A 21,097-nucleotide genomic window follows, 5' to 3' on the forward strand; every position below is an offset into this window, starting at 1 on the left:
CGGGTCTCCAGGGGGAAGAATGGGGAGGGTTTCCACGGGGGGGGGGGAAGGGAAGGGTTGGTATGGGGAAAAAGGGGAGAGGTTCTGAAGGGGAAGAGAGGGGAGGGATTCTGGGGAGGGTGGGGAAGGAAGGGGAGGGATTCCAGGGGGAAGAATGGGGAGGGTTTCCATGGTGGGGGAAGGCCTTGTTCCACAGGGGAAGGGTAGAACAGGGAGGGGTTCTGGGGGGAGAAAGGTGAGGAGTTCCAGGGAGAAAGTGACAGAGTTCTGTGGAGGAGAAAGGGACAGGGTTGCAGGGGGAGAAAGGGACAGAGTTCTGTGGGGGAGAAACGGAAGAGGTTCCAGGGAGAAAGGGGTGGGGTTTGCCGGGAGGGAGAAAGGGACAGGGTTCTGGGGGAGAAAGGGACAGGGTTGCAGGGGGAGAAAGGGACAGGGTTCTGGGGGAGAAAGGGGAGGGGTTCCAGGGAGAAAGCGGTGGGGTTTGTGGGGCAGAAAGGGACAGGATTCCTGGGAGAAAGGGAGGGGCTCAGGGGAGAACCACAGGTTTTCCACTCCTAGCTCCTCTTCGAGGAGACCCATACCTGACTTCACAGGAGATGGCTCCCTTGTCCACAGGGAGTGCTCTGAGGGGCCAAAACCGCCCTGCAGAGCTCAGCCCAGTGGGCGGCAGACACTCACCACTGTCACAGTGATGGTGGCTGGCATGTCCCCAGCCAGGCACAGTAGTAAGGGCCTTCTGGGAATTTGCTTTTTCACCAGGAGGGAAACTACCACTATTTCCTTTATTCAGAGCTTTAGTGTCCACAGGTGGTGGGGCTGTCTGCACCTCCCAGGTGGGATTGGACACTGCGAGGCAGGTTAGAAAGCCTGTGGTCTGTCCACAAAGTGACCCAGAGAGCTATCGGGACCACTGAGCACGCGTCCCTCCCTGCGGCTCCCTGGTCCTCCAGCCACGGTGCTGTCAGCCTGGGCCCCCACCCAGTATCACTGACGACCACTCCAATCTCACCCCTTTCCCTGCCAGGCTTCCCAGTGCCTCCCAGGCACTCACTTAATAGAAGCCTGTGCGCTGTTCATGACCACCCGGAGGTTCTGCAAGGCCACGTCGGCGTTCTGCTTCACCACAGTCAGGCTGGCGCCCTGGCCGCACCGCAGGGCTTCATTCTCTCGCTGGAAGTTGGAGACCTGCGCCTGGGGGGACGGTTATGGCTAAGGAGAGAGCAGCTCCGAGGCAATCCGGGTAAAAGTCACCCCCCAGCGAGGCGAGGACTTACCCGTGGGGGCCTGGCACTCAGGACCGGTGCTCTGGCCTAACTGGGGGCTCGCCTCTGGGACTGGGGGCTTAACGGCTTCCCCTTCACTCCAGTATATGCCTAGCACCTAGCTCTATGGAAACAGGGACTCCCAGGTGGACGCCCCATGCCAGACCCCAAAGTCCCAACAGAACTCCAGGGCCTCCCTCTGCTTCAGGCCCCGACAGGAAGCAGGTGCTGTCCCCATTTGAAGTCCTTTCTCTGCTTGGGCCCAGGGGAAACCCCAGCAGAGTCTTTTATCTCCGTCTGCTTGAATTCATTATCTATGTGACTCCACAGATCAAAGGAAAACACTGAAGTCCTTTCTTTAATTACCTGGAGCAAACTGATTTCCTGTTTCAGTTTCACGACGTGGTTTTCTGCCTTTACAGCCCGTTTCTGTTACCAAAAAAAAAAAAAAAACCCCACAAAAAGCATCACTGATGTCCTCACATTAATACCGGACACGGGCCTCAACGCAGGGAGCAGGAGGTCACCCAACCTGGCTGTGGCCCTTCACAGCCCGTGCCCCACCCAGTCCCGCCTCCAATCTCAGACCACGCATGGGAAGGGCTCACCGTGCAGCGGTTGTGCTCTGGTTTGCCCCCACTCCCCATAGATGGCCTCATGGGCCAGCTATCCCCAGGCACAGGGAGACAGCGATGTCAAGGGACACCGGTCCCAGAGAGCCACATGGCCCTGCTCCCAAGGGCAGGCTGTAGCAGCTGCTGAGGACAGCAGCACTTTCTCAGGAGCGCTCCTGCCCCACCCAGCTCATCCGATTGAAAGAAAGAAACCCATACGGTCATCAGCTCCAGGTTCTGCTCCACCTGCTGAACCACCGACTCCAAGTCGTGGTAGTCGCTTTCCTCCTTGATCATTTTTGCTTCTAATTTCCGCTCAAGTGTCCTCACCCTTGTTAAAGAAAAATCCGAGTTGTTAATTTCTGTGGCTACTTTTAAGAGGACTACAAAAAGACACCTCATGAGCCAGATAAAACCCGCTAAGAGCCTGTGACGGAATGGGCCTCAAGCACAGTGGGGCGGCGGCAGCAGCCTCAGGTCTAGACCTGCAGCCGGCTACCAGGCAGGCGTGCAGTGAGGGGCTCTCACAGCACTGCTGCTCCAACAAGGAATCTGGTGGCTTTTTGTCTAAAGTTTAAAATAAACCTTCGCCAGACGCCGTGGCTCACGCCTATAATCCCAACACTTTAGGAGCTTGAGGCGAGAGGATTCCTTGAGCCGAGGAGTTTGAGACAAGCCCGGGCAACATAGTGAGACCCTGTCTCTACAAAAATAAAACTTAAAAATTAGCCAGGTGCAGTGGCAAACGCGTGTAGTCTCAGCTACTCAAGAGGCTGAGATGGGAGGATCACCGGAGCCAAGCAGGTCAAGGCGGCAGTGAGCCGTGATTGTGCCACCGCACTCGAGCCTGGGTGACACAGCAAGACCCTGTCTCAAAATAAACTTTTATGCAGAACACAGAAATGTGTTGGATGCTGAACATTTATATACAAGAAAATCCAGATCTGGTTTGACTCTGATTACTTCGTTATCATTTAAAAACAGATTTCCCTCTGTGTTAGATGTTGTGGATTGCATTCCTAACTAAAAGCTTACATACATTTCTGTTTGAGCTTCAGAAAAGCTCTGAACCTCATTCAGCTTTCTTCTCAGCTTAGAATTTTCATCTTTCAGCTGTGGAGAGAGAACATCCTTATTAGAAAGTCAGCATGTCTCGCTCAAAAGGGTGTGCGCTTCTGCGGTCTCTGGCTCTAGAGCCTCCTGATAAGCAGAGATGGCTGGGTCAGTGCAGCGTCCACCTGCAGCGCCCTACAGAAGACGACCACGGAGGCGGGCACTTTTCAAAGACCTGTGGTCACAGATGCCAGTTAATTTTACTCAGAGGCCGGGGCAGTGGCTCACGCCTGTAATCCCAGCACTTTGGGAGGCCGACGCGGGTGGATCACCTGAGGTCAGCAGTTTGAGACCAGCCTGGCCAACATGGTGCCCTCGTCTCTACTAAAAATACAAAAATTAGCCAGGAGTGGTGGCAGGCACCTGCAGTCCCAACTACTTGGGTGGCTGAAGCAGCAGAATCACTTGAACTTGGGAGGCAGAGGTTGCAGTGAGCCGAGATCATGCCACTGCACTCCAGCGTGAGCAACACAGTGAGACACTGTCTCAGGAAAAAACAAAATTTTTTTCTTTTTTTTGAAACGGAGTTTCGCTTTTGTCACCTAGGCTGGAGTCACCACGCTCAGCCTAATTTTTATATTTTTAGTAGAGACAGAGGTTTCACCATGTTGGCCAGGCTGGTCTCGAACTCCTGACCTCGTGATCCACCTACCTCAGTCTCCCAAAGTGCTAAGATTACAGCCGTAAGCCACTGCGCCCAGCTAAAAAAAAATTTTTTTTACTCACATCTTATAACCTTTTAGGTGAGTATAATTTTTTAAAAAATTTTCCTCCTCTTAGAATACTTAGCAAGATGTCCCTGAGTTGACGACTGCAGCCAGCCTTTCCTGAGGGTACAGCCCTTTAAGTGCCCAACTGCATCCAATTCACAGCTTCTAGCTCACCAGTCCTCTTTAGCCGGTTCTATTCACATGTGTAACCAGAGGCAAAGTCAAAGGGAAAGTGGATAGCAGGCTGTTACGCAAGTCGTCTCGTCCTGGAAATCAAACCAGGCCACCCAGGAGGCAGGGTGGCTCTAGGTTCTCCCTGGGAGAGGCTGCTCGGACAGGCGCTGTGCCACAGGGCGTCGCAAGGCTCACTTACTGCTTCGTAACTTATCTCCAGCGTCCGCAGGTGCCTGTCTCCCAGAGACTCTCCATGAGCCGCAAAGTCTGCGCTAGGACTCCCTGCCGGAGAGGCCGGAGACACGCGAGAATCAGTGTCACTCAACGCCCATGGGGGCAGAGACTCAGGCCCTGCCAGTTCCGACGGGGTGGAGAAAAAGGAAAGGTATGTGCTGCAGGGCGATGTGCCGGCACGGACCCGCTCGGGGTGAGTCTGCTCGATGGCGGACGGCAGGTAGGCCCCACTCCATCCGGTGTCCTCATCCTCCTCCTCATCAAGGAGGTCACCGGCCCCTGTTGGGTCCTCAAAAAATGGCTGCTGATACTCCAGGCCATACCCCCCGGTTTGGGAGGGTGGGGAGTTGTGGTCAAGTCCCAGTGAATGCCTCGAGGCTTCCTGAAAAAAAAAAAAAAAGACAAAAAACAGTGGAGGCCATGCTTCTGACTCGGAGTGCATCTTCCTTTCTCTGTGTTCCGCCTCGGAACACGAAGAAAGGCCCAATCTCATCTACTGGAAGGAGCCCAGCAGCTTCTGGGCCCAGAGCTGCTCCCCAGCACTGATGCCTGCCCTGCTCTGCCACACTCGTGCACAATCTCCTCCGAAGGAAGCCGCAGAGGCCAGAACAGAAACGTCCCACAGAGCCATCGCCCACAATGCCGTGGATTTACCTTTGCATAAATCCTGCTGGCCGGGTCCTCTTTTGACAGGCCGAGGTTCTTGGTCTTCAGAAACTCTTTAAAGGAGAATGGATTTGCCTCTTCAAGATCTTCAAATTTGTCATCTGGAATAACAGACATCACAAATGCATAAAGTCTACTGAAGATCGCTGAAAGGGAACCTTCCTGTTCACCTGTCTTTCCAGAGCATGGCCACATGTGAGATCGGCTAGCCACGCTCGTCATTCTACCATGACTCAGGCGGCACTAAGAAGCGTGAAGGAGGCCGGGCACGGCGGCTCACGCCTGTAATCCCAGCACTTTGGGAGGCCGAGGCAGGTGAATCATGAGGTCAGGAGATCGAGACCATCCTGGCGAACACGGTGAAACCCCGTCTCTACTAAAAATGCAAAAAATTAGCCGGGTGTGGCGGCGGGCGCCTGTAGTCCCAGCTACTCGGGAGGCTGAGGCAGGAGAATGGCGTGAACCTGGGAGGCGGAGCTTGCAGTGAGCTGAGATCGCACCACTGCATTCCAGCCTGGGCGACTGAGCGAGACTCCCTCTCAAAAAAAAGCGTGAAGGTGGCTGAAAGTGGGCAGTAACACGGACGTGCGTCTGCATTTAAAATCTTCTCCTTCCACCCCTCGGCCCCTGCTCCCACACTGTGCTGCCCACTAAAACTCCCCTGGGGAGCTTTAAAACGACCCAGGCCACTCCACTGCACACACCCAGTTCCCTGGTGTGAAGTCAACCTGTGCTGGGAGCTCTCAAAGCTCCTCAGGTGATCGGGCACGGTAGCTCACGCCTGTACTCCCAGCACTGTGGGAGGCCGAGGCAGGCGGATCACAAAGTCAGGAGATTGAGACCATCCCGGCTAACACGGTGACAACCCATCTCTACTAAAAATACAAAAAATTAGCCGGGCGTGGTGGCGGGCCCCTGTAGTCCCAGCTACTCAGGAGGCTGAGGCAGGAGAATGGCGTGAACCCGGGAGGCGGAGCTTGCCGTGAGCTGAGATCGCAGCCTGGGCGACAGAGTGAGACTCCGTCTCAAAAAAACAAACAACACCAGCAACGACAAGTTCCTCAGGTGCTGCAAAACTGGGGATCCGGCGCTCTTTGACCCTCTTCCCGACTTTCCTACTTAGGTAACCTAGCTAACGCCCACCTTTCTCTTCTCCCTCTCACCGCTTTCCCACCCTCCAGGGACTTAAGCAGCCACGCTTGGCCCTCCCAGCTGCGAGCCCCATGTAATGCCGGCTCCTGTGGCCCCAGCCCCTGAGGTGGGACTTCCCCACTCCCTGACGTTCCCTCACTCAGGTTCTTCTGCCCTTGCACCTCGCTCCTACTCTAGGGTCAAGACTGAACCCTTGAAATCCCACCCCCACCTGCTCTTTTGGGCTCCAGATACACCACGTAGCCCGTCATATCGACAGTCCTGCCACCAGACACGTGCCTGGCACTGTGTTGGATGGAGACAAGAAGAAAAGGTGACTGAACTACTCTACCTCCAAACTGTGTCTCGTGGGCTCCTGACGGGCTCTGCTTAGAATATTTCCCCTTTCCATAGCCAATATCTGCAAAGAAACAATCTCACCCACCATGACGGCAGGAAGTCTTTATGACCTCACATTTGTGTTTTGGTTTTGTTGCACATGGAGTCTCCCCTGCAGTGGTTCTCACAGCCTAGAGAACCTCTAGAGAACCTTTTTTTTTTTTTTGAGACGGAGCCTCACTCTGTTGCCCAGGCTGGAGTGCAGTGGCGCAATCTCAGCTCACTGCAAGCTCCGCCTCCCAGGTTCACGCCATTCTCCTGCCTCAGCCTCCCAAGTAGCTGGGACTACAGGCGCCCACCACCACGCCCGGCTAATTTTTTGTATCTTTTAGTAGAGACGGGGTTTCACCGTGTTAGCCAGGATGGTCTCAATCTCCTGACCTCGTGATCCACCTGCCTCGGCCTCCCAAAGTGCTGGGAGTACAGGCGTGAGTCACCGCGTCCAGTGGGCCAAGGGAACTTTAAAAAACACGAGCTCCCGGACTTGTGACCCTGGAGATGGCCTGACTCACACAGACTGGCCCTGGTATCTGTGGTCTGAAAGGGGTTCCTCAGTAGGTTTTGAAGCCCAGTCGGAGCGAGTGTGTCCTCTTGTCTTGTGACACCCCCCGAATGTCCTCAGACCCTGGCAGAGCCACACAAACACTCCCGCACACCCCGGGCACCCAGCAGCACCTTCTGCTTGGGTAGAACGAGGATGAACCAGATCTGGCCGCTGCCCGGCTGTGGAGGCAGATGGAATGCTCCAGCTCCGTTTCCAATCACCGCCCACTGGGGTGAAGGCCCCCCAATTCAGCCCCACAAGGAAAGGGGGACGGCTCCTGTGCTCCCCGGGCACTACCCATTCTGAACTGGAACTGTCTGGGGGGAGGTCTCCCCGCAACCAGACTGTGAGCTCCTAGCAGGGGACTCCGCCTTTGAATTCCGAGTGCCTGGCACGCAGTGAGCGCGGTGCTCATTGTTGGGTCAATGGACGAGCTCTTGCGGCAGCGGAGGTGCCACAGGTGGCGCGGGAACTGGAGGCGTCCCCGGGGCCGGCGCCCTCGTCTCTCACCTGTGTCTCCCACGGAAGCCAGCACCGGGCTGGGCACATAGCACATAAAGGCCGGCCGAATGCCGAAGAAGGGAGAGTCCAGGTCCCTGCCATGGGGGCGCTCACAGTCTAGCTGGGGGAGACAAGACCGGCGCTCATAGAACGCTGGAGCTGGAAGCAACGACAACAGCGACTTTACTGCGCGCCGGGGCGGCCGCCGCCCACCTGAACCGCTGGACTCGGCCCCTGCCCCGCTCACCGTCGGGAATGGCGAGGCTCCGGACTCGGGACAGCGGGGTGGCGCCCGGGCGGCGCGGGTAGCCCGACATCGCCGCGGGCCAGGCGGGGCAGGACCTGCCTAGCCGGGCAGCGGCGGCTCCATGGCCCCGGCTCCGCCCGGGCCGCGGTCCGTGTCGCCCGCCCCCGTCGCCCGCCGCTTGGCCGTCCCCGCTCCTCCGAGCCTCTCGCCGCTGCTTCCGCTCCGAGCACCGGAAGCGCGCGCCGGAACGCCTTGGGTTGTCGCCGAGGGGGCGGGGAATCCGCGGGCGGAAGCGGAAGTGACGACAGAAGCAGGGGCGGAGACGCAAGATGGCGGCTGTGGTGCTCGTGGCTACGCGGTTGCTGCGGGGGTCGGGTTGTTGGAGCGGCTCGCGGCTGAGGTGAGCCAAAGGCGAACCAGGCTTCAGCCTGGGACCGGGGCGGCTTGAGTCTTTCTGGACGCTCCGTCTTTGGTTTCTACAGGCGACATGGCGCCCGTTCGACGGGCTCGCACTTCGGGACACTGGTGTGGTTCCCGAGGCGACGGGGGCCCTGCCTTGCCTTGCGCCTCAAGCCCGGGGATGCAGTCCTATCTGTCTCTCTCCCCGGCTGCTGGGTCCTCTCCCCCCCACTCACCTCCCGGGTCGACGGGCCTTGTCCGAGGCCATGCTTCATCGCTGCCCCTGTGCTTCTGCCGCGTGCTCCCTCAGGAGGCTGAGCTGGTGGGGCCCCAGCTCTGTTAGACCCGCAGGGTTCTGACACGAGGGTCCAGGCTCTCGGTTGATGCGCTCTGAGCGTCCGTTGATCTCTGACGTTTAAGAACCCTTTCTGTCCCCACCGCCCCTCCTGCCCAAGTGACCGGGCCTGCCTTTCCCCACGCTGGAACTCTGTTCCGACAGCACAGGCATCGCCCCTCCCCACACAACGAGCGCTGTTTCAGGGGTGCGAAGGTGCTGCCTCCAGGAGATGGATACAGCCTGGAGCGTGAACAAAATATCGGCAGTCGCGTAAATGCTTTGGAGTAAACAACAGCCTTTCGTGATAGGAAATAACAGGAAAGACTAGAGTGATGAGGGGTAGTCCTCCATCAGGGTGACATTTAAGGGAAGAGCTGAAGAATGAAAGAAGTGGTAGGCATGGGCAAAGGGCAAAGAAGCTTTGGGGGTGAAGAAGCTTTGGAATGAATCAAATGTGTTCCAGGAATTGACAGAAGAATCAGTGTGACCAGGACCTATGGGGCTGTGGGGGTTCAAGAGATGAGTTTGGAGAGGGAGATAGAGACCAAGTCACACCCCACCTTCGGACCAGGTTAATAAGGGGTATGGCTTCTAAGACTTCAGTGATGCTGTTGGAGGGCAGAGCCGTCAAGTGCTTTATGTGTACAAACTGCATTTCGAGTGGGTTACTGTTAATAAGCCCTATTTTACAGAAATAGCACGAAGACCCAAAGGATAGAACCAGCTTGCTCCAGGTCCCGTGGCTGAGCCTTTGTGGTCAGCCTCTGCTTTGTCTTCCAAAGTCTATAGAAATAAGTCCTTTAGAAAGGCAGATACTTACTTTTAACCCAGACAAAACATAACTAACTGCACCTAAGAGGTCATCACAGGTTCGTTGTCTCAAGTCTGTTGCAACTGGGCCGCTTTCTATGTTTTAGGTTTGGACCTTCTGCGTACAGACGGTTTAGTAGTGGTGGTGCCTATCCCAACATCCCCCTCTCTTCTCCTTTACCTGGAGTACCCAAGCCTGTTTTTGCTACAGTTGATGGACAAGAAAAGTTTGAAACTAAAGTAACCACATTGGATAATGGGCTTCACGTGGCATCTCAGAATAAGTTTGGACAGTTTTGTACAGTAGGAAGTAAGTACTGTTGTGGTGCTGTGGGTGGTCCCGCATTTTTAACATGCACATGCTTTAGTTGACTGTTAGTTGTAGTTAGCATGCCAATTATGAATTGTACCCTGAGTGGAAGCAAAGTGTACAATTTCATGAATGTTGACCTACACATATACCTGTGAAACCATCAGCACAATCACTCTCATATAGTGAAATTTGATTATTGTGTCATATTGAAATTTTAAAGTGTTTCTCTTGATTAAATTTTATTTCGAATATCTGATTTAACCTGTCAATTTTCTTTTTCCTACTAGTTCTTATTAATTCAGGATCAAGATATGAAGCAAAATATCTTAGTGGAATTGCTCACTTTTTGGAAAAATTGGCATTTTCGGTCAGTGCCCAGTTTTGTAATTTTTTAGACTATACTTTTGAAGGATGTTTGAGGTTTTTCTTCTCTGTAATGGTTATTTTCATAAATTATTAAGTTGCTAAGTTATTGCTAATAAAAGACTTTTAAGTTAAGAGATAATTTTTGTACGTAGTGTTAAAAGCAAAAGTAAATTTTAAAAAGACTTGCATTTTAGGGGTAGTCTGGATTGCTCATTTAGGTTTTCCTATTTATTTTTACTAGTCTACTGCTCGATTTGACAGCAAAGATGAAATTCTGCTTACACTGGAAAAGCACGGGGGTATTTGTGACTGCCAGACATCAAGGTACACCAGCTTTTACGTACAAAGTGACTTTGTGTCCGTGGGAACTGACGTCCTCGTCGTTGCTCAGATTCTGTCTGAGCCCCTCCCACTGGGAGGTGTGGAGATTCACAGGGAGGAGAGCCCTGTCCTGGATGGAGAGTTGGGTGGGCAGCGCTTACACAGAGAAGCACAGCCCTCAGGACCTCAGTTCACCCCCGTCAGTTCATCCAGGCTGTTGGCTGCATGCCAGGGATGTAGAGCAGGCCCTGTTCCCAGATAGAGCAGAGGGCCTTGCATACGTGTTGGACCCAGTAGCCAAAGGCGGTAGGAGCCAGGAGGATGAGCAGCTGACTTGGTCTGGAGTTGGGAAAGGAATAATAGGAGACGCAGGATTGGGCTGGTTCCTGAAGGAACCCGAAGGACTTTGCTAGACACACAGGGCAGAAGGCATTCCAGACCAGGAGACAGCAGGGGCAAAAGGCACTGAGCCAGGGAGGTGCCGGCTGCTTGGTGAAGGGAGGGGACAGTGTTGCCTGGAGCACAGTGCAGTGGTCTTTGCATGCCAGGTGTGGAGCTTGTTCAGAAAGTGCTGGACAATGTGAGATGGGTGGATACAGATCACAGATTTTTAAAATGGTTGATGTTTTAAGTTTGAATGCTAAAAAAATTATACATAAAAGACATGTCAAATGCTAAGAATTAAAGTAAGCTTGGAGGTAACATACTCACATTCTAAAACAAGGCCTCTTAATACCCGCTGACTCCCAGATGCCCCTGCCAGGCTCCTGCCTGGTGTGTTTGGTCCTCCGACTCTTGACTCAAATCTGACTCATCCCAGATGAACTCCTTTTCCTGGCCAGGTGGCTGGTGTCCTGACTCAGACCCAGCCCCTCTCGCCCTCAGCTCAGGCTTTTGTTTCTGCCATTCTCCCCATGTGAGCCAAAGTCACTGAGAATGGCACCTCTTCAGGGTGAAGGTCCAGCCAAGTCCCCTCTTCAGAGGCACTGGTGGCCACGTCCTGCCTCCCAAGCTCCCTCTTCTTCACAGCTGTTGCGTCTGTTCTGCGCAGTCTCACTTGATCACACTTGATCTCAGATTACCCCGTGATTTCGTGTCTGTCCCATGGGCCAGCTCTGTGCACTTCTGACTGTTCTGTGCCTTGTGCCGGGAACAGATGTTACAGCGAGACAGAAGCTCCATACAAGCCAGCCGTTGCTGTCCCCCGAGCCAGCCAAGGCCGGCCGTGTTTCCACACTCACCAGTGGGTTCATTCAGTCAACAGGAGGCTGGGATGAAACACTTCACCTTTTGAGAGAGACTATAGTTACAAAAACCTCTCTCAGAAGTGGCTCCATTTTGACTCAAGCTGTGTGTAGCTGAGTCCTGCCTACTAAGCATTCACACTGTAAAACAGGAGAAGAGAAAGGGGAAAAGTGTCTGCTGTTCCCCGACAAAGGGTAGGAGGTGCCCCCGGCACGCAAACCTCAAGCATCCCCTGAAATGTCTGCCAGTCCCCAACAAAGGGTAGGAGGTGCCCCTGGCACGCAAAGCCTGAGCGTCCCCCTGGCTGCTCAGCAGAGTGTGAGCTCGGGGCCTGGCATTTGTCCCCCTGGCATGCAAAGCGTGAGCATCCCCTGACTGTTGAGCAGAGTGTAAGCTCAGGACCTGGCAATGTGGGCTTCTTTTTTCTTCCAGAGACACCACGATGTATGCTGTGTCTGCTGATAGCAAAGGCTTGGACACGGTGGTCGGCTTACTGGCTGATGTGGTTCTGCAGCCTCGGCTAACAGGTGTGGATCCCACCTGCTGGTGTTTGAGGTGGGCCTGGACATAGGGAAGTCCAGAAAGGTTTGTGGAAGCCCTGCAGCCGTGAAGAAGAGCACCTTGTAGTTGTGTACTTGGAGCTTCAGGCCAACACAAAGCGACAGCGAGATCTCGTAAGAAATAGTGCTAGGGGCCGGACGCGGTGGCTGACGCCTGTAATCCCAGCAGTTTGGGAGGCCGAGGTGGGCAGATCACAAGGTCAGGAGATCGAGACCATCCTGGCTAACACAGTGAATCCCCGTCTCTACTAAAAATATAAAAATTAATCAGGCATGGTATGCAGCCTGCATGTCCAGCTACTGGGAGGCTAAGGCGGTGAGAATGGTGTGAATCTGGTGGAGCTTGCAGTGAGCCAAAGATCGCGGCCACTGTACTCCAGCCTGTTAAGCAGAGCAGACTCCCATTCCAAAAAAAAAAAAAAAACAAGAAAGAAATAGTGCTGGGTCCAGGCACGGTTGCTCACACCTGGAATCCCAGGACTTTGGGAGGCTCAGGCAGGCAGATCGCTTGAGCCCAGGAGTTCGGAGCTTGAGACCAGCCTGGGCAACATGGCGAAACCCTGTCTCTACAAAAAAAGATACAAGAATTAGCTAGGTGTGGTTGCTTACACTTGGAGTCCTAGCTACTCTGGAGGCTGAGGTGGGAAGATAGTTTGAGCCTGAGAGGTTGAGGCTGCCGTGACCCATGATTGTGCCACCGCACTCCAGCCTGGGCAACAGAGTGAGGCCCTGTCTCAAAAATAGAAAGGAAGAAAGAAATAGGGCCAGTAGCCAGGCGTGCTGGCTCACATCTGTAATCCCAGCATTTAGGGATGCAGGGATGGGAGGATCACTTGAGCCCAGGACTTGGAGACCAGCCTGAGCAACATAGCAAGACTCTGTTTTCCACAAAAAGTTAAAAAACAAAAAACTGCTGGTGATTGTAAAAGTCCTTGGTGTTTCAGAGAGTGTGTATTTGAGACATCCGTGCCCTGGGATGTTTTTAGTGAAATTGGTTCTTCCGTTTTGGAAGGGCGCCTCCGACTGTCTTTAAACAACTTGAATGGTGTGTGCCAGAAATGTCCATTTCACTGTTTCCATTGCCCTCCTCAGCCTTGCAGATGGCAGGACTTTGAGTCCCTGCCAGGGGGCCAGGAGAGGGGAATGTTGGCTTTTACAGATACCCTAAGGGTGCCCTGTTTCACAGCAGCCTGGTCTTGGTGTTCAAAGGCTACAGTCCCACGTTAAGATCTTGTTGTCGCAGCTGCACCCTTGACATCTGTCTGTGCCTCTGTTTCTTTTTGGAGATAGAGTCTCGCTCTGTCGCCTAGGCTGGAGTGCAGTGGTGTGATCTTGGCTTATTGCAACCTCCACGTCCCGGGTTCAAGAGATTCTCCTGCCTCAGCCTCCCCAGTAGCTGGGACTACAGGCGCCCACCACCACGCCCAGCTAATTTTTGTATTTTAGTAGAGACGGGGTTTCGCAGTGTTGGCCAGGCTGGTCTTGAACTCCTGACCTCAGGTAATCCACCCACCTCGGCCTCCCAAAGTGCTGGGATTACAGGCATGAGCCACTGCGCCCAGCAGTGTGCCTCTGTTTCAATGCACCTTCATGTCTGGTCTCGTGTCCTCACAGCAGCACTTGTGATGGAGATGGACAGGTCCAGTATCCTCAGTGCCTTTCACCAGCAAGGAAGCCAGGGCTTAGCAGGCTCACGTGGCTGCTTTGTGGCTGATGTGGGATGAGAGGCCTAGGCCCCCCAGCTCCTGCTTCCTGTGGCAGTCCCCCTCACTCACACAAGCACCCAGTCTGCCCCTAGATGAAGGCAGAGGTGACTGCCAACAGCCACCAACAAGCGGCGCTCAGGCCAGCACACAAGCTGTGGGTCACTGCTGTGTTCCTCATCTGTGCCATTGCAGACCGAGCCCGCCTTTGGGTTCTCTTGCAGATGAGGAAGTCGAGATGACGCGGATGGCGGTCCAGTTTGAGCTGGAGGACCTGAACCTGCGACCTGACCCAGAGCCACTTCTCACTGAGATGATTCATGAAGTAAAATGTCAAACTTGAGAATGCCCGTGCACCCCGCTCAGTGGCCCTCGTGACACCAGGGGTGGTGGGGAGGGGTTGGTTTGCCTCCTTGATGTTGTCCTTGCAGGTTATGGCTGTGTATGTAACATTTTAGTTTGTGTTTTTTGAGATGAGATCTCTCCACATTGCATACATTGGTCTTGCACTCCTGGGCTCAGCTCAGGTGATCCTCCTACCTCTGCCTCCCAAGTAGCTGGGATTACAGACGTGAGTCACTGTGCCCCGCTTAGAACATTTTTGATTTCTGAGTCTGCTGTTTATACAATGTTCGTATTTTCCGGTTCTTATAGTAACTAGGTTTTTACTCCTTAACACAATTAATCTTATGGTTTTTGTAAATTTTTATTCTGGAGAGGCAGATTATTCTTTTTATAAATACATACACAGCTGCTATTGCCAAACTGCAAGTAAAATATCAGCTTGCGTAGGATTTTCCTAGGGCTGGCTGCAGATGGGCGCTGGTGCTGCTTGTTGGAGGAAGCCTGGTCGCGCTGTCTTCAGTCACCTGTGTCTGTGGCTCTTCCCCATTAGGCGGCTTACAGGGAGAACACAGTTGGCCTCCACCGTTTCTGCCCCACAGAAAACATAGCCAAGATCAATCGGGAGGTGCTGCATTCCTACCTGAGGAACTACTACACTCCCGACCGCATGGTGCTGGCCGGTGTGGGTGTGGAGCACGAACATCTGGTGGACTGTGCCCGGAAGTACCTCCTGGGAGTCCAGCCGGCCTGGGGGAGTGCAGAGGCCGTGGATGTTGACAGATCTGTGGCCCAGTACACTGGGGGGATTGCCAAGGTGAAGTGGCGGGAACGTCTCATGGCCTCGGGTGGGGAACACGTCCCCTGGCCCGTGGCGTGGCATGTTTTTGTATTGATTCTGAGGGTGATAGGTGTTGACTGCACTTGTCGCTTTGCCTTAAGACATACTGTGATCCTACAGCAGGGCAGGGGTATGTCCCCTGCTGAGGGTGAGCACTGCTAGGCCTGAGCGCAACTCCCGCAGAAGGTGGACGCAGTTCTTTCCTCAAGGGTGTGGGTCTGCCAGTGCCTGCGTTGCATTTTTTTGTTTTGAGATGGAGCCTCGCTCTGTCGCCCAGGCTGGAGTGCAGTGGTGCAGTCTCGGCTCACTGCAACCTCCGCCTCCTGGGTTCAAGTGATTCTTCTGCCTCAGCTTTCTGACCACCACCAGGCCTGGCTAAATTTTGTATAGAGATGGGGTTTCACTATGTTGGCCAGGCTGGTCTCAAACTCCTGACCTCATGATCCACCTGCCTTGGCCTCCCAAAATGCTGGGATTACAGGCGTGAGCCACCGTGCCCAGCCTGTATTTATTTGTTTATTTATTTATTTATTTATTTTGTATTTTTGGTAGAGATGGAGTTTCGCCATGTTGCCCAGGCTGGTCTTGAACTCCTGGACTCAAGTGATCTGCCCACCTTGACCTCCCCAAATGCTGGGATTTTAGACATGAGCCACCGTGCCTGGCTGGCATTGGATTTCTGTGTAACCACTCTGAGGATGATCTGATCTGGGGTTTGTGAGCCCTCGCTGTTTTTTATGTGGCGACATTTGCTTGTTTTCTTGGTTACAGCTAGAAAGAGACATGTCCAATGTCAGCCTGGGCCCGACCCCCATCCCCGAGCTCACGCACATCATGGTTGGACTGGAGAGCTGCTCCTTCCTGGTGAGTCCTAGTGCTGGGTCTGGTGGCGTTCCTGGTGCTGTGTGGGCTGCTCAGCCAGTTCCGCCCTCCGTCCCTGGTGTCCGACGGCGCTCCTGACGTAGTCTGGGCAGCTCAGCCAGCTCTGCCCTCCATTCCTGGCATCCAGTGGCACTCCTGACGCAGTGTGGGCTGCCCAGCCAGCCTGGTGTCCTCTGCCCTCTGTGCCTGGTGTCCGACAGCACTCCTGACACGGCGTGGGTGGCTCAGCCAGCTCTGCCCTCCATCCCTGCAGGAGGAGGACTTCATCCCCTTTGCAGTGTTGAACATGATGATGGGCGGAGGCGGCTCCTTCTCAGCTGGCGGGCCCGGCAAGGGCATGTTCTCCAGGCTCTACCTCAACGTGCTCAACAGGTTGGTTGCACTCTTTTCTGTATCCTCAGGCCAGGCCAGGTGTGTTTTTGGACTGTGAGGCCACCTTCCAGGTGACTTTTCTTTAGTTTCCCCTTCACTTCTGTGACTCTTGTTTCCTCCCAGGCACCACTGGATGTATAACGCGACCTCCTACCACCACAGCTATGAGGACACTGGCCTCCTCTGCATCCATGCCAGCGCCGACCCGAGACAGGTGAGGGCCCCGCTTGCCACCGTCCTCAGCACGGCTGCCCTTCCAGACCTGGGCGTCCGTGCCTAGACGGGTCAGCAGGCTGACGGGCGCAGGCCACACTGTCATCACCTTGCCTTTCTTCACAGGTTCGAGAAATGGTAGAAATCATCACAAAGGAGTTTATTTTGATGGGCGGAACCGTGGACGCGGTAAGTGAGGTGTGGTGCCGTTTCCAGGCGTACCTGTGGTGTCTGACAGGAGAGAGCCACAGTGTAGGAGTGGCCACCTGTGGGCCTGGTCCCCGAGCCTCAGGGCTGAGGTCCTGGCAGAGCAGGACAGGGCGGCCAAGGAGGCACAGCCTGGGTCTGAGCTGCTCCACCTGGGAGCCCACTGGGGCTGTTCTTCCCTGGTCCAAACCCCAAAAACAGAAAAGCAGACCAGCGCCCTCCCCCAGTGCTCGGTCCACTTCTTCTTTATCTGAGCCACTGGGTGGGTTGTGGGACTGGCCGTGTGACCCTCTCTGCTGTGCTGGGAAAACGTTGGAGGAGTTTGTGCGTCCTCCTCAGCCGCCCGTGTGGGATGAAGCAGCTCACACAGGTGGGCTGCAGTGTAGGGTGTCTCGAGCCTTTTCCTGGCTCCATTTTATGTTTGAAACTGTATTTGTTTACCAATTTTGTTTCTTCTTTTTAAGATGGAGTCTCACTGTGTCAGCCAGGCTGGAGTATAGTAGCTCAAATTAGGCTTGCTGCAACCTCTACCTCCCGGGTTCAAGCGATTCTCCTGCTTCAGCCTCCCAAATAGCTGGGATTACAGGCACCCACCACCATGCCCAGCTAATTTTTGTGTTTTTAGTAGAGACGGGGTTTCACCATGTTGGCCAGGCCGGTCTCGAACTCCTGACCTCAGGTGATCCGCCATCTCAGTCTCCCAAGGTGCTGGGATTACAATTACAGGTGTGAGCCACCATGCCTCCCTGTTTGCTAATTTTTTAAGCTTAGTTTTTGATGCTTTATATGTTTGGAAACCTTGTTACTTCCAGGACCAGAACTGGTACAAATAAGCATGTTTTATACACACACACTTTTTTTTTTTTTTTTTTTTTTGGAGGCAGAGTCTTGCTTTGTCGCCCAGGCTGGAGTGCAGTGGCTTGATCTCAGCTCACTGCATCCTCTACCTCCCAGGTTCAGGTGATTCTCCTACCTTACCCTCCTGAGTAGCTGGGATTACAGGCATGTGTCACCACCCTAGCTGATTTTTTTTGATTTTTGTTTTTGAGACGGAGTCTTGCTCCGTTGCCCAGGCTAGAGTGCAGTGGCGCAATCTCGGCTCATTGCAACCTCCGCCTCCCAGGTTCGGGTGATTCTCCTACCTCAGCCTCCTGAGTAGCTGGGATTACAGGCACCCACCACCACACCTGGCAAATTTTTTTGTATTTTTAGTAGGGATGGGGTTCGACCTCAAGTGATCTGCCCACCTCGGCCTCCCAAAGTGCTGGGATTACAGGTATGAGCCACTGCACCCAGCCGCATGGCTAATTTTTGTATTTTTAGTTGAGACGGGGTTTCACCATCTTGGCCAGGCTGGTCTCAAACCGCTTGACCTCAGGTGACCCACCTGCCTCGGCCTCCCAAAGTGCTGGGATTACAGGTGTGAGCCACTGCGCCCAGCCAGGAAGAGCAGCATTATTCAAGAAATAAAACTGTGGTTAAAATTAATGTGCTTCAGTTCCACTAGTGCACTGCTAGAAAAACAGTCCTCCACTAATGTGAAGTCAACGTGAAATAAATATGAAGTATTTAGGTATTTGCCTAAAGTTGCAAAAAGATCTGTCTAAATTAAGAATTATTTTACTTAAAAAAAAAATGGTATACAGGCCAGGTCCGGTGGCTCATGCCTGTAATCCCAGCACTTTGGGAGACCACGGTGGGAGGATCACTTGAGCCCAGGAGTTCAAGACTGGCCTGGGCAATATAGTAAGACCCTGTGTCTATTAAAAAAAAAAGCATCTCCACAGCCCATCAGTTTTTGGTGTTTGTTTTTCAGTGTGCTGGTTCCTAGATCTGCAAGCACCCCTGCCTGTGCCCTGAGGCAGTCGCAGGGCAGCCTGGGACCCGCGCTGCCTCCCTCAGAACCTCGCAGGGACTTTGCTAAAATCAGCTGCCTGGGCCCTGTACCTGAGGCATCTGGGGAAGCTCCAGAACCTGTGTTTCATTTGTATTCCCCCTGATTTTGCCGTGTGGCCCCTTTGGGGTCCTGGTATTTAGAGGTTGACTATTTTACCTTCTCCAGCTGCGTCACACAGACAGTGAAAAAAACTCAAGGGAGGCACATTGCTCCCATACGTCAAGTGTGGTGGAAGCCAGGTGACATGTAGCATAGCCCTTCCCTAGAAAACCCGAAGGGGAGACCAGCAGGGTTGCCTGTGACTTGGGCCTGTGTCCCAGTACCCAGAGGGAGGCTCTTCCCTTCCTTTCTTTCTCTTTTTTTTTGGAGATGGAGTTTCGCTCTGTCTCCCAGGCTGGAGTGCAGTGGTGTGATCTCGGCTCACTGCAAGCTCCACCTCCCGGGTTCACACCGTTCTCCTGCTTCAGCCTCCCGAGTAGCTGGGACTACAGGCGCCCGCCACCGCGTCCGGCTAATTTCTTTTGGTATTTTTAGTAGAGACGAGGTTTCACCGTGTTAGTGTTAGCCAGGATGGTCTCGATCTCCTGACCTCGTGATCCGCCCGCCTCGGCCTCCCAAAGTGGTGGGATTGCAGGCGTGAGCCACCGCGCCCGGCTTCCCTTCCCTTTTTTTTGTTCAGCTTTGGGCACAGAGATGGCCTTTGGCCATCACTCGAGTGGGGGTGGAAGGTGGCACGGGGTGGGTGTGTGCCCATCTGACTGGACCCTGGCCCCAGGTGGAGCTGGAACGAGCCAAGACGCAGCTGACGTCCATGCTCATGATGAACCTGGAGTCCAGGCCTGTGATCTTCGAGGATGTGGGGAGGCAGGTGCTGGCCACTCGCTCCAGAAAGCTGCCGCATGAGCTGTGCACGCTCATCCGTGAGTACTGCGGGGGCAGTGAGGGGCTGCCACAGGTCTCAGCCAGGCTCAGAGGAGGCCGTCTCGCCCTCCCACAGGCCATGGGGGCCCGTGGTGTGTCTGTCACACCCGGAAGCCGGGGCCTTCACCAGTTGTCCTCAGCGGGGGTGGCCGAGGGCAGGGCCGTGGGGTCACAGACCTGGTCTCACTTCCTGGCCCCACCATGTACCTGCTGCCACCTTGGCAGGTGACCGCACCCTCTGCACCCCTGGGAGCGGCTGTCAGTACTTCCCCGAGTTGTTAAAGAGGACGTGAGTGAGTGGGCGAAGGGGGCTCAGTAGAGGACCGCTCCGTTCTGTGTGGAGTAGCAGTGGATTGGAATGCGCGCTGCCGTTTCTGGCTCTCGGGCAGGAGTCTCAGCCCCAGGTGTCCGGGGCCCCCATGAGTGACCTTAGGAGGCCTCAACTTCCTCAGACTGTGTGCCAAGTCGTATGTGCGTCGGACTCTTCTGGGGGACAGGCTTAAAACCTGGCCCAGGCTGCCTGCTAAGTTGGGGTGGCTCGGGCTTATGGTGTCACCTGTGGGTATCTCCTGTCCAGGCCTGGAGTCCCGAGCACTTGCCCTTCCCCATGTGGGCCCTTGTCCTTCCCTCAGGAGCCTCCACTGAAATCCTCCGGCAGTGTCCAGCCTCTCGGGCCTCGTCTTCTGTAGAAAACAGACCCTCCTGGACCCTGTTGCTCCTGTCCTGGGGTTCCTGGTGCAGCCCTCTGGCCCCTGTCACCCCACCCTTCTGTCCATGTGGCCCTCGGGCTCGGGGTTTTCCTGCAGGCCCATCCCAAAGGGAGCTCAGCAGACAAGGAGCTTGCTTTTCTGTAAATGTGACTCTTCCTGGGCGGGTTCGTCCTACATTTTTAAGTCATCGCTATGTCCCCATTTACTGAGAACTCACTTCTGTCACTTTTGGACTCACCCTTGGCTACACCCAGTGGCCAAGGTACCCCAGCAGCAGCGCAGCGTGAGTGAGTGGTGCAGACTGGCCACCCCCTCCATGTGTTTAGTGACGCAGCCTCGGCATGGAGGCCATGGCACGCTTGTGTGACGTACATTTGCCCTCTGCACTAGGCAACGTGAAGCCGGAAGACGTGAAGAGAGTTGCTTCTAAGATGCTCCGAGGGAAGCCGTCAGTGGCCGCCCTGGGTGACCTGACTGACCTGCCCACGTACGAGCACATCCAGACTGCCCTGTCGAGCAAGGACGGACGCCTGCCCAGGACGTACCGGCTCTTCCGGTAGAGCCGCTCCCCAGCCTGACAGACCCAGGGGCTGCAGCTGGAGCCTGTTCCTGTGCGTGTTAATTTGGACACGAATTTAGTTTAAAAAGCTGTCTGGTTGTATGAACAGTGCAAACAATGTCACCACAGCACCCACGCAGTTTGCGTTGCTTCAGAACTCAATGTGCCGATCAGTGGAGTCAGTGTTGTGCCTGACCGCCGCAAGCCAGCAAGCAGGTGCAGTGCCCAGCGCTGGAGTGCAGCGTGCCGTGAGGAGGCCGGTCAGTGCTCCCCGTCCTCAGGGGCTCTGGGCACACGGGGCTCCACAGGTTCCTTGGAGGAGCCCTGAGCCGGGAAGCAGCGGAGGCCAGCCTATCAGAGCCTCCCTGGAGGCCACCGTGCTCCTGTGTTGGTACCAGGACTCACCTCTGACAAACAGGACAAGGTGAGGGCCCAGTCTGCTCCGAGGAGCGCGGTCCATGCGTGTGCACGCGGCTTCCCTGGTAATAAACAGCTGGCATCTTA

At 54.7% G+C, this 21,097-nt stretch overlaps 2 protein-coding genes across 5 annotated transcripts in view; one reads left to right on the forward strand and one right to left on the reverse strand.

Moving 5' to 3' along the window:
• ENTR1 (endosome associated trafficking regulator 1) overlaps positions 1-8,284 on the reverse strand; it is an 8,624-nt gene extending 340 nt beyond the window's left edge. The window contains exons 1-8 of one of the 3 annotated variants that reach the window (XM_009187842.4): positions 8,231-8,284; positions 7,358-7,469; positions 4,762-4,874; positions 4,073-4,489; positions 2,916-2,989; positions 2,096-2,207; positions 1,629-1,691; positions 1,052-1,191 (exon numbers count right to left, since the gene is read on the reverse strand). In XM_009187842.4, the coding sequence (XP_009186106.1) occupies positions 1,052-1,191; positions 1,629-1,691; positions 2,096-2,207; positions 2,916-2,989; positions 4,073-4,489; positions 4,762-4,874; positions 7,358-7,469; positions 8,231-8,269 (1,070 nt within the window). In that variant the 5' untranslated portion in view covers positions 8,270-8,284. Of the gene's footprint in view, positions 1-1,051; positions 1,192-1,628; positions 1,692-2,095; positions 2,208-2,915; positions 2,990-4,072; positions 4,490-4,761; positions 4,875-7,357; positions 7,508-7,595; positions 7,863-8,230 lie in introns of those variants that run through there. The other 2 variants (XM_003911082.5, XM_009187843.4) reach the window with 2 other exon arrangements.
• On the forward strand, positions 7,889-21,097 carry PMPCA (peptidase, mitochondrial processing alpha subunit). Of its 2 annotated transcripts, XM_003911080.4 has the most exons (13): positions 7,889-7,995; positions 9,249-9,451; positions 9,742-9,821; positions 10,062-10,144; positions 11,819-11,913; positions 13,874-13,974; positions 14,545-14,808; positions 15,604-15,696; positions 15,968-16,086; positions 16,210-16,300; positions 16,426-16,488; positions 19,179-19,323; positions 20,425-21,097. In XM_003911080.4, exons 1-13 carry the CDS (start codon positions 7,925-7,927, stop codon positions 20,592-20,594), a joined length of 1,578 nt encoding a protein of 525 aa, XP_003911129.2. In that variant the 5' UTR covers positions 7,889-7,924; the 3' UTR covers positions 20,595-21,097. The 2 variants fall into 2 exon arrangements, with proteins under 2 accessions (XP_003911129.2, XP_009186108.2); XM_009187844.2 differs by lacking the exons at positions 7,889-7,995; positions 9,249-9,451 and having other exon boundaries at positions 9,766-9,821; positions 11,821-11,913.

This window comes from Papio anubis, chromosome 13 (genome assembly GCF_008728515.1).
Source record: "Papio anubis isolate 15944 chromosome 13, Panubis1.0, whole genome shotgun sequence".
NCBI lineage: Eukaryota > Metazoa > Chordata > Mammalia > Primates > Cercopithecidae > Papio > Papio anubis.